The sequence below is a fragment of the Anomaloglossus baeobatrachus genome, chromosome 5 (assembly GCF_048569485.1).
Source record: "Anomaloglossus baeobatrachus isolate aAnoBae1 chromosome 5, aAnoBae1.hap1, whole genome shotgun sequence".
NCBI classification, from domain to species: domain Eukaryota; kingdom Metazoa; phylum Chordata; class Amphibia; order Anura; family Aromobatidae; genus Anomaloglossus; species Anomaloglossus baeobatrachus.
Window position 1 is genome coordinate 470602707 of NC_134357.1, and position 13118 is coordinate 470615824.

At 53.1% G+C, this 13118-nt stretch overlaps 1 protein-coding gene across 1 annotated transcript in view; it reads right to left on the reverse strand.

Annotated features, from left to right (window-relative positions):
* Positions 1-10507, reverse strand: part of PREX1 (phosphatidylinositol-3,4,5-trisphosphate dependent Rac exchange factor 1) — a 191925-nt gene extending 181418 nt beyond the window's left edge. The window contains exon 1 of the mRNA XM_075350642.1: positions 9686-10507. Coding sequence (XP_075206757.1) covers positions 9686-9838 — 153 coding nt within the window. The 5' untranslated portion in view covers positions 9839-10507. The remainder of the gene's footprint in view (positions 1-9685) is intronic.
* Positions 10508-13118: the final 2611 nt, after the last annotated feature.

Consider the following 13118-nt stretch of genomic DNA (forward strand, 5'->3'; position numbering starts at 1 on the left):
AAAACTTTTTCCAGACATCATGGGCCAGTGTGAGGTTGTCATTGCCCGTGCATTTTATTACTACCATCTAACGCCCTCTGGGATTCTTCCAGCCCGATCTCCAGACTTCTGTATATGATGCAATGGGATAAAGCCGAACCAGACAGTGAAACCTGGAGGGAAAATGTTATTCTGCTTCCACCTGACTGGAAAAAAACAGAGCAGAAAACTGTGAAGTGTCCAGAGTGTTACGCAGTTTTTCTTATCTGCAAAAGTCATTAGAGAGCGGCACACTTGTGATAGCCGAGGCCTCATGGAGGGGACACTCTTCCAATCCGAGCAGCTCCGGCATTCATGACAGACAGCTACTGAGGAAGCGCCGTCAGGCTGGGGAACACTCGGGACATGTCCCCACGGCGGATTTTGTTTTCAGCATGAAAAAACGCGTTTTCTTCCGCTGATCGTAATGATAGCCACATCTTCATCTGCAAACGCCGTGGATTCTCCTCTTCTTTATGCAGTCACATCAGGGACTCTGACAGGACCTGAGACTAATGAAAGCTCGCTGACCGTTACCTTCAAGGAGCCAAAGCAACCAGCAAATTACCCCGAGGTTACAGCCCTACAGGTCAAACCTCACCCCATAGTTTTGAACATGTAAACAGGGAAATCCGTAGGACGGGGGGGGGGATAGGAAAGAATTGTCACAGGGCAGACAATGGTCACCTAAAGCCAGGGACATTCATTATGTGATACGCGGCCCGTGTCAGCGCCAGACTTTACTTTCTGAATCACAGCAGGGGTGCCACCCACAGCAGAAAAAAAACCCACATTTTTTCTCTGTATGCTTAAAAGTAGGTGAAACAGAAAAAAAACAACACACAGAAACCACAACTCCGCTCCTCGCTCTGGTCTACAGGGCCCTGTGCCACTTGGGCGAGGCAGCTTTACAGACGAGATAAACAGTCAGCAAGAAACGAGGCCGGAGCCAGGTCCGGGCCTGTAAAGCACCGTGCTGGGAACCATCTTAAAGGTACAGGAGCCTCATTACATGTATCGATGTAAAGTATTCATCACAGACGTAACCCCCGTTTCACCTTCTCTCTTTACGATTTACTAGGAATACTCCAGAGGGCAATCACAGAGAATTGTGAAAAGGCCAGTGCTGTAATAGTAGTAATAGACCTCCATGAATTTACAGCGAAACAAGTAATAATTGGCCTCAACAGATGGAGGCAAGATTTACATGGTCATTGAAGTTTATATGTTGCTCATATAAGGAAAAGTGAGGCCCGCGACCACAGCCTGCGACGTGGAGGCCCGCGTCCACAGCCTGCGACGTGGAGGCCCGCGTCCACAGCCTGCGACGTGGAGGCCCGCGTCCACAGCCTGCGACGTGGAGGCCCGCGTCCACAGCCTGCGACGTGGAGGCCCGCGTCCACAGCCTGCGACGTGGAGGCCCGCGTCCACAGCCTGCGACGTGGAGGCCCGCGTCCACAGCCTGCGACGTGGAGGCCCGCGTCCACAGCCTGCGACGTGGAGACCCGCGTCCACAGCCTGCGACGTGGAGACCCGCGTCCACAGCCTGCGACGTGGAGACCCGCGTCCACAGCCTGCGACGTGGAGACCCGCGTCCACAGCCTGCGACGTGGAGACCCGCGTCCACAGCCTGCGACGTGGAGACCCGCGTCCACAGCCTGCGACGTGGAGACCCGCGTCCACAGCCTGCGACGTGGAGACCCGCGTCCACAGCCTGCGACGTGGAGACCCGCGTCCACAGCCTGCGACGTGGAGACCCGCGCCCACAGCCTGCGACGTGGAGACCCGCGCCCACAGCCTGCGACGTGGAGACCCGCGCCCACAGCCTGCGACGTGGAGACCCGCGCCCACAGCCTGCGACGTGGAGACCCGCGTCCACAGCCTGCGACGTGGAGACCCGCGCCCACAGCCTGCGACGTGGAGACCTGTACCTGTGCAGCAGTCTGCACAGGAAAGATCTCCAAGGAAAAATGTAAAATGTATTTCCAGTTTATGAGGAATAGGTCCTGCAGTCACTGATTGTAAGAAGTTTAACTTGCACACAAAATCTATGAGGAAAATAGGATGTGCACCCATGGCCTATGTGGCGATGACCTGCCCCCCATGTCTTAAAAGGAAAGATAGAAAAAGCACCCATATTTTATAAGACGTTTGTCTAATAGGAAAAGTAAATTTTGTACCAAGTGTGTGAGAGATAGGACCAGCACACAAACACTGCGAGAAGTATGGTAGGACCACAATCAGTCTCAGTAGAACCTGCACACTGTCTGCAGGGGAAGGTCAGGCTTGTACCCACAGTTTGAGGAAAAGTAAGACCTCGCAATTAATCCATGATGAAAAGAGAGAGAACATTCTCTCACAGTCCGTGAGGAGGATCTGCACCCACAGTCTATGAGAAGTACGACATATGTGGCACTGGGTTAGAAACCATCAGTTCCTCTTCTTTGTGCTACTCCTGATGACCGTACAGACATTGTGTGAATGGGTCTACCAGGTTCTCGTATCACGATTCTTCATGACAGACCCAGTTGGTGAGATTCATATTATGTTAAGAAGGGATTTTGCAGCTGATACTGTGAGCTTGCTATCTTTCCTCTCATCTGATACTGTGCGACATTAGGAGGAAGTCTATTCTCAGTGTCCTCATGTCATATACAGGAAGTCCTGAGAAGATCTTAGGCAAGAAAGGTTACTTCACCACAGTGGATGTTTCACTAGAGAAGACAATTTACAATGTATGGGAGGAAAATATATGTAAAAAAAGCCACACCAGTCCTGTATGAAATATTTTCAGGAATGACTGTCCAAAATGGTCTGGAGAGTGGGGAGGGGAGCAAAAAAGTAACACAGCACAATACCACCGTGATGAACTGGCCAAGCACCCCGACAGAGAGACTGGGGGTCTACAACACCCTGATACAGACAGCATAGTACCATGATCCAGTGACAAGATGACAGCTTTATGCTACAGCAATCACAAACTGATGCATTGACGTGGTGACCATAGCAACCGGATGCAGTGACCATCTCACCCTAACGCAGTGACAGGGTGAGCAAAGTACCCTGACGCAGTAAACTGGTGACCATAGCAACCTTGCGCAGTGTCCATCGCACCCTGATGCAGTGACAGGGTGACCAAAGCACCCCAAAGCAGTAAAATGGTGAGCATAGGAACCTTGCGCAGTGTCCATCGCACCCTGATGCAGTGAAAGGGTGACCAAAGCACCCTGACGCAGTAAAGTGGTGACCATAGCAACATGGCGCAGTGACCCTCACACCCTGACACAGTGACAGGGAGACCAAAGCACCCTGACGCAGTAAAGTGGTGACCATAGCAGCATGGCACAGTGACCATCACACCCTGACACAGTGACAGGGTGACCAAAGCACCCTGATGCAGTAAAGTGGTGACCATAGCAACATGGCGCAGTGACCCTCACACCCTGACACAGTGACAAGGAGACCAAAGAACCCTGACGCAGTAAAGTGGTGACCATAGCAGCATGGCACAGTGACCATCGCACTCTGTCACTGTGACGTGTTGACCATAGCACCCTAACGCAGTGTTGTGGTGATAATGGCTCCTCATCGCAGTGATTTGGTGATGATACCATTCTGACGCAGTGGACATAACACCGTGGAGCAATGACATACTATAGTATTTTGATATGTGGACTTTCTTGGTTATACCGTGTACCGCAGTCTACCAGCAGATATAGCGCATCCAGGACCCCAGCAATATGAGAACTGTTATACCATGTAATATTCTGCATCTGTTTAGGGATTCCACAAGTCGTCCTCCGTATTATCACGGCTTTACAATTCTTAAAGGGCTCAGGACCTGCTTTATAACACAGCTCAGACCATTTGACACACTGCGACTTGAATGGTAAAATAATGTCAAGATGAGCCTAAATCACAGCAATACATTGGAAACATTTCCTGATGCATAGTTTAGACAAAAGCCTGACAATGAAACTACTCCTCTGACAAGTGCAGATCCTCTCCAATCCAGCAGTGCTGAGGTTAATAAAGCAGCACTCAAACTACGGCTGCAGAAAGTGACAGATTACTTTGAATCCTTGTGACCTCATGGTCCACAAATGGAGGACACAGTGCGTAATCTCTCAGATTTCTCAAGAGGAGTCGTTCTGTCTCTTTAATCCAGTTTTGAAACCAGAAGCAAAGACATTTACACACAATTCGTGAACAGAAAAACACAGGCACAACCCAACACTAGGCGTTCAGACTCCAGGGGGTATCACAATGTCCCCTGCTCTGCCTCAATGAGACCATCTTCTGGGGAAGACCAAAGGAGAAGGATGCACTAATACAACTACGCAGCAGATCTACACCTGTAGACTCCATAGGCTCCAGCTGCCTGCACCCTTCTAAAAGCATTAAGTGTATAGGATGCAGGATGGAGAATACGCACAAGGCTCAGTGTGGCATACACATTAAGTTTAGGTTTCCAGGTTGAGAGCAGGCACACTTGGGTTTAAAGGGACTGTCAGCTCAGAAATGACTATTCAAATCAGATACAGGTGCTTGGTGCACCATGGCGGCGCTAATCATTTAAGTGCACCTTCCCACATGCTGGTTTTCCCTCTATCTCCTTTCCCCTCTTCATTGATTGAGAGTTCTGGCTTCATAGAACCAGAGCAGAGAAAGAGGGAAAACCAGCAGGTGGGAAGGTGCCCCTAAACGTTTGGCTGCCATGATGTGTGAGCGCCTGTACTTATTTTGAATACTCATTTTATGCTGACAAAACTAACTTTAGAGGGGTTGACCACTATTTTTATAATGTTGACCTATCCTTAGGAAAGTCCACCAATATTTGACTGTTGGGGGGTTGCGACATATAGCATCACTGCCACTCAATGAATTTAGCGCCACAAGAAATGTACTGTAGTCAAGATCAGTTGTAATTTATGCCACTTTATGGTGCAAATTCTGATAAATTTGTTACTTGTTCTCAGCCAGGCCCCCTCCCTGCTAAACTCCGTCCACTTTTCAAAACCATAGCGGAGGTGGCTGTCAAAAAAGGCCTATTTTTAGTAGTTTTACATCAGAAAGCTGGCCTAAACTGCTTGATGAATCATGGCCATAGGGTTTAGGTTCCAACAGAGTACACACAAACGAAGGTTTCAGGTTGAATGGGGAAAGGCAACACAATGCATTCAGTTTGCAGTGTGGCGCACACACAAAGTTCAAGTTGGAGGGTGGAGCGAGCATGCGCACACAGTGTTCAGGTTGGAGGTTGTAGCACACATACAGAGCTCAGGTTGGAGGGCGGAGAACATGCACACAGAGCTCAGGGGGCAGGGTGGAGCATGTGCGCACAAGGTTCAGGAGGCAGGGTGGAGCATGCACGCACAAGGTTCAGGTGACAGGGTGAAGCATGCACACACAGGGTTCAGGTGACAGGGTGAAGCATGCACACACAAGGTTCAGGTGGCAGGGTGAAGCATGCACGCACAAGGTTCAGGTGGCAGGGTGAAGCATGCACACACAAGGTTCAGGTGGCAGGGTGAAGCATGCACACACAAGGTTCAGGTGGCAGGGTGGAGCATGCGCACACAAGGTTCAGGTGGCAAGGTGGAGCATGCGCACACAAGGTTCAGGTGGCAGGGTGGAGCATGCGCACACAAGGTTGTGGAGGCAGGGTGGAGCGGGCACACACAAAGTTCAGGTGGCAGGGTGGAGCGGGCACACACAAGGTTCAGGTGGCAGGGTGGAGCGTGCACACACAAGGTTCAGGTGGCAGGGTGGAGCAAGCACACAAGATTCAGGTGGCAGGGTGGAGTATGCAATAATAGATTGGTGCAAATGGGTGGCACCCAACTGGGTGCAAATGGGTGGCACCCGACTAGGCGTTGGTGGCGGGATGGGGCAGCCAACTGGGCGCTGGTGGCGGGATGGAGCAGCCAGCAGTGCTGGGAGCTGGCGGCAGGATGGAGCACCCAGCTGTGCTGGGCACTGGTGGCAGGATGGAGCACCCAGCTGGTCTAGTTGCAGGGCTGGAGCACCCAGCTGGGCTCTGGTGGCAGGATGGAGCACACAGCTGGGCTCTGGTGGCAGGATGGAGCACACAGCTGGGCTCTGGTGGCAGGATGGAGCACACAGCTGGGCTCTGGTGGCAGGATGGAGCACACAGCTGGGCTCTGGTGGCAGGATGGAGCACACAGCTGGGCTCTGGTGGCAGGATGGAGCACACAGCTGGGCTCTGGTGGCAGGATGGAGCACACAGCTGGGCTCTGGTGGCAGGATGGAGCACACAGCTGGGCTCTGGTGGCAGGATGGAGCACACAGCTGGGCTCTGGTGGCAGGATGGAGCACACAGCTGGGCTCTGGTGGCAGGATGGAGCACACAGCTGGGCTCTGGTGGCAGGATGGAGCACACAGCTGGGCTCTGGTGGCAGGATGGAGCACACAGCTGGGCTCTGGTGGCAGGATGGAGCACACAGCTGGGCTCTGGTGGCAGGATGGAGCACACAGCTGGGCTCTGGTGGCAGGATGGAGCACACAGCTGGGCTCTGGTGGCAGGATGGAGCACACAGCTGGGCTCTGGTGGCAGGATGGAGCACACAGCTGGGCTCTGGTGGCAGGATGGAGCACACAGCTGGGCTCTGGTGGCAGGATGGAGCACACAGCTGGGCTCTGGTGGCAGGATGGAGCACACAGCTGGGCTCTGGTGGCAGGATGGAGCACACAGCTGGGCTCTGGTGGCAGGATGGAGCACACAGCTGGGCTCTGGTGGCAGGATGGAGCACACAGCTGGGCTCTGGTGGCAGGATGGAGCACACAGCTGGGCTCTGGTGGCAGGATGGAGCACACAGCTGGGCTCTGGTGGCAGGATGGAGCACACAGCTGGGCTCTGGTGGCAGGATGGAGCACACAGCTGGGCTCTGGTGGCAGGATGGAGCACACAGCTGGGCTCTGGTGGCAGGATGGAGCACACAGCTGGGCTCTGGTGGCAGGATGGAGCACACAGCTGGGCTCTGGTGGCAGGATGGAGCACACAGCTGGGCTCTGGTGGCAGGATGGAGCACACAGCTGGGCTCTGGTGGCAGGATGGAGCACACAGCTGGGCTCTGGTGGCAGGATGGAGCACACAGCTGGGCTCTGGTGGCAGGATGGAGCACACAGCTGGGCTCTGGTGGCAGGATGGAGCACACAGCTGGGCTCTGGTGGCAGGATGGAGCACACAGCTGGGCTCTGGTGGCAGGATGGAGCACACAGCTGGGCTCTGGTGGCAGGATGGAGCACACAGCTGGGCTCTGGTGGCAGGATGGAGCACACAGCTGGGCTCTGGTGGCAGGATGGAGCACACAGCTGGGCTCTGGTGGCAGGATGGAGCACACAGCTGGGCTCTGGTGGCAGGATGGAGCACACAGCTGGGCTCTGGTGGCAGGATGGAGCACACAGCTGGGCTCTGGTGGCAGGATGGAGCACACAGCTGGGCTCTGGTGGCAGGATGGAGCACACAGCTGGGCTCTGGTGGCAGGATGGAGCACACAACTGGGCTCTGGTGGCAGGATGGAGCACACAACTGGGCTCTGGTGGCAGGATGGAGCACACAACTGGGCTCTGGTGGCAGGATGGAGCACACAACTGGGCTCTGGTGGCAGGATGGAGCACACAACTGGGCTCTGGTGGCAGGATGGAGCACACAACTCGGCTCTGGTGGCAGGATGGAGCACACAACTGGGCCTAGTTGTAGGATGGAGCACACAACTGGGCCTAGTTGTAGGATGGAGCACACAACTGGGCCTAGTTGTAGGATGGAGCACACAACTGGGCCTAGTTGTAGGATGGAGCACACAACTGGGCCTAGTTGTAGGATGGAGCACACAACTGGGCCTAGTTGTAGGATGGAGCACACAACTGGGCCTAGTTGTAGGATGGAGCACACAACTGGGCCTAGTTGTAGGATGGAGCACACAACTGGGCCTAGTTGTAGGATGGAGCACACAACTGGGCCTAGTTGTAGGATGGAGCACACAACTGGGCCTAGTTGTAGGATGGAGCACACAACTGGGCCTAGTTGTAGGATGGAGCACACAACTGGATCTAGTTGTAGGATGGAGCACACAACTGGATCTAGTTGCAGGATGGAGCACACAACTGGGCTCCAGTTGCAGGATGGAGCACACAACTGGGCTCCAGTTGCAGGATGGAGCACACAACTGGGCTCCAGTTGCAGGATGGAGCACACAACTGGGCTCCAGTTGCAGGATGGAGCACACAACTGGGCTCCAGTTGCAGGATGGAGCACACAACTGGGCTCCAGTTGCAGGATGGAGCACACAACTGGGCTCTAGTTGCAGGATGGAGCACACAACTGGGCTCTAGTTGCAGGATGGAGCACACAACTGGGCTCTAGTTGCAGGATGGAGCACACAACTGGGCTCTAGTTGCAGGATGGAGCACACAACTGGGCTCTAGTTGCAGGATGGAGCACACAACTGGGTCTAGTTGCAGGATGGAGCACACAACTGGGTCTAGTTGCAGGATGGAGCACACAACTGGGTCTAGTTGTAGGATGGAGCACACAGCTGGGTCTAGTCTCAGGATGGAGCACACATTGGGCACAGGTCGCAGGACACCGTTCAGGTTGCAGGGTGGAGCACACAACTGGGTCTAGTTGCAGAATGGAGCACACACCTGGGTCTAGTTGTAGGATGGAGGGATGGAGCACACAACTGGGTCTAGTCGCAGGATGGAGCACACAACTGGGTCTAGTCGCAGGATGGAGCACACAACTGGGTCTAGTCGCAGGATGGAGCACACAACTGGGTCTAGTCGCAGGATGGAGCACACAACTGGGTCTAGTCGCAGGATGGAGCACACAACTGGGTCTAGTCGCAGGATGGAGCACACAACTGGGTCTAGTCGCAGGATGGAGCACACAACTGGGTCTAGTCGCAGGATGGAGCACACAACTGGGTCTAGTCGCAGGATGGAGCACACAACTGGGTCTAGTCGCAGGATGGAGCACACAACTGGGTCTAGTCGCAGGATGGAGCACACAACTGGGTCTAGTCGCAGGATGGAGCACACAACTGGGTCTAGTCTCAGGATGGAGCACACAACTGGGTCTAGTCTCAGGATGGAGCACACAACTGGGTCTAGTTGGAGGATGGAGCACACAACTGGGCTTTAGTTGTAGGATGGAGCACACCGCTGGGTCTAGTTGCAGGATGGAGCACACAACTGGGTCTAGTTGTAGGATGGAGCACACAACTGGGTCTAGTTGCAGGATGGAGCACACAACTGGGTCTAGTTGTAGGATGGAGCACACAACTGGGTCTAGTTGCAGGATGGAGCACACAACTGGGTCTAGTTGCAGGATGGAGCACACAACTGGGTCTAGTTGTAGGATGGAGCACACAACTGGGTCTAGTTGCAGGATGGAGCACACAACTGGGTCTAGTTGCAGAATGGAGCACACAGCTGGGTCTAGTTGCAGGATGGAGCACACAACTGGGTCTAGTTGCAGGATGGAGCACACAGCTGGGTCTAGTTGTAGGATGGAGCACACAGCTGGGTCTAGTCTCAGGATGGAGCACACATTGAGCGCAGGTCGCAGGACACCGTTCAGGTTGCAGGGTGGAGCACACACACATCATGCTAAACAACACAAAGACCATGTGGAGCTACTCACCGACTGCAGAAAGCGCAGGGTTCCTACATAGTCCCGCTCAGTGCTGAGGATCTCGTTGAGGACGCACAGCCGGAGCCGGAGCTGCCGCTCGGAGTCCTTGCTGCTGCCGGTGTCCGCGCTGCTCATCTGCTCCTCGGCTTCCATGTCCAACATCCACCCGGGCTCAGGAGGCGGCTGCGCTCAGTGTGCTCTCCTGCACGGGGAGGACGGGGGAGAGCATCGTCCCCTGCTCAGAGAGGGGTCGGGGGCGGCCAGTGTACAGCTTAGGGGAAAGTTTACAGCGATGTCCTAATGGTGCACAGCGGAGGGTGCGCCCCCCGTGCTGCTGTCCTCCCCGGTGCTGCTGTCAGGCTGTCCTCCCGGTGTGGCTCCCCTCCCCGGTGCTGCTGTCCTCCCCGGTGCTGCTGATCGCCTGCTCTGTGCTGCTGGGAGCGTCTTGTGTTCCTGCAGAGCGCACAATACAGGATGGGGGAGGGTGGAGGTGCGCTGCTCCCAATCTCTCAGTCTATTGTCGCCCTCGGCTCTGCTACACTGTATCTGTGCATTTCCTCTCGCCCTGTGACGGGTCGGTCCCCGGGGTTGGGGGCAGAGGTCGGGCACAGTGCGGAACAAGTGGTGCTGCCCCCCCTGATGGAGCGCCCCTGTTGCACAATTTGCGATCACCACACCCGGGACATCCAGCCCCTACTCCTCCACTGTGCACCCCAATATTTTAGCCCCCTTTACTCCATGCTTTCTCAATACAAGCCTGCCCTTGTTATTCGGTGCACATGTGATGAGATACACCTCATAGTACGATCACATCGCTCGATTTCTGGGCAGGATCCTCATTCTCCCCTGTCCCTTCACTCTCATCATTAACCCCTTGTATATGATCCCAGATGATGAACCCGAAAAAGTTTGGTAATATCATGTAGCAGAGCTATAGATACCACAGAACAGATGTAAATAAGTGCTGGAAATGCTCTGCCCCCTGCTGCCCATTCACAGGTAGCACAGCAGGGGGCCAGCGCATGTTGTATACATCTGTTTATCAAGCTGCAGAGATAAGAGAAGCCCCCTCCCTCCCTGTAGGGGGTCTGTCTCCACCACACACAGATTTCTGGTGAATAGGGGCATCTGGATGGTGGCTCTGAGTCTGTCAATTACCATCACATTTCCATGAACAAATGGTGCGATCTCATCATTGCCCAAGGGACTTCCAGTCAGTGTCATCTTGGTGGTTGGATAAAGACCCCCATACACAACATGACAGTCGAATGATGAAACGTTGTTCGTACAAACCTAGTCTTCAGTATCGTCCCATACACGTGCGATTACATTGTACAAACATCTTCAGATGAAGCCGAGCATTTTAGACCTATTGGGAACAAAATCACTCGATACGGTGGGATGGAATAAGGGAATCAACAGATCTTTCATTTTCCAAACAATCCGCACATACACATTATGCCACAGATAATAATCGGATGAAAATATCAGTCACACCGACTCATCTTCCAGGTGACTACAAATGTTCATCGCCCAAAAGCGAATTGCTTGCTATCTAAAGAGAGAAATGATCGATTTGGACAAAATCATCTATTGGTACAACTTTGGTGTAGAGCAGTGGTAGGGAACCTATGGCTCGCAAGGCAGATGTGGCTCTTTTGATGGACGCATCTGGCTCGCAGACAAATCTTCCCGTTTGTAAGAAGCATTTTTTCCCCAAACTGGGGGAAAAATGCGTGTGTGTCTTACAAACCACATATGACTTACCGGTGCGGCAGTGGTGGCGCTGGGTCGGCAATACTGAAGGCTCATGGGGTGTCTCGGTGGTCGGCGTCATTGACCTGTGGGCTGGTTTGAATCTCCCGCAGTTGACAAGATCGACTTCAAGAAAATGGCCAAGGGGCGGCGTGTGCGCAGATAGGACTCCGCGGCCATTTTCGTGAAGTCCATCGCATTGATCTGCGCGCGCACCGCGCCCATTTTCTTGAAGTAGATCTCGTCAACTGCGGGAAATTCAAAGCAGCATGCCGGCAGATCAATGGCGCCTGCCACTGTGACACGCCACAAACCCGCAGCAGTATTGCTGACCATCCACACACTGACCCTCCTGAGTCCCGACACCACCTCCTCCATGCCCGCAGTATCACCTACCCTGCCTCCTGGGACCTTCTGAGCTGCTCCACCACCGTCGCTCTCCCCCTGGTGAGTATTACTCTCACGGAATTATATTTTAAAATATGTGGCGTTCATGGCTCTCTCGGCCAAAAAGGTTCCCGACCCCTGGTCTAGTGTATATGGGGGTTGTAAGATAGTTGGTTACTCATGCTGATGATTTATAGTCCATATGGTTGGTTGGCCTGAGTTTGCGTTTGTACAGACTTTTGGTCAATAGCTGAATGATTGGCCTATGTTGGTTGTTACACTTGCAAATTTCCAGGTGGACAATTGAGCACCTGGATGGTTAAAAAGGGATGCACACTTGTGTATCCTCACATTCCGCAGAATGTTACTTGCATATTTCCGGCCAAATTCTGACTAGACTATAACTGTCCTCGAGTATATATACTTGCATACAATGAGCCTGCGCCCAACTAGTCTGCAAGAAACTACATGTATGCAACTCACATACTTGTGGTCACATAGAGTGACTGCAGACTTGTAGCCCATGGACGGACAATCCCTTTAAATGTCAATGGAGCATTTACATTGAGATTTTTAGTCAACATTTTTGATGTCGTGCCAAACCAGTTTTCACATACACACTCTTCCTAATCAGCATTCTGATACATTAAAAACTAGAATGCTTATTGTATTGTGGGTCCTGGGTTCAAATCCCACCAAGGAAAAAATCTGCAAGGAGTCTGTATGTTCTCCCCATCTTTGTGAGGGTTTCCTCTGGGTACTCCGGTTTCCTCCCACACTCCAAACACCATTCTGATAGGGAATTTAGATTGTGAGCCTCAATGGGGACAGCGTTGCCAATGTATGTAAACGCTGTGGAATTAATGGCACTATATAAGTGAATAAATATTATTGAATTGTGGGCATCCATCGGCCAACAGCAGCCATGTGTCCTGATTTTTCACATTTGGATGTTTACTGCGATATTTCTCAAGGGAAATTTCTTCCACTACTTTTCCGAGCAGCTCACAAACATCTAGACAATGTAAGTGTGTATCGTCTCCACTGCTCTCAATGTATGGACATTAAGGGTACGGTTCCACTTGCGTTTGACTCGTGCGAGTCTCACATCGGTATCACCTGGCATGGCCTGATGCTCTGCAGACAGGAGCGCCTCAGCTGCTTAGAAATACATGCAGCCAACCCGCTCCTGTCGGAGAATGTGTGACCGTGCCAGGTGATACCGATGTGAGACTCGCGCATGTGCAAGTGGAACCGTACCCTAAGGCTGGAGTCACACTTGCGAGAGACTTGCGCGGGT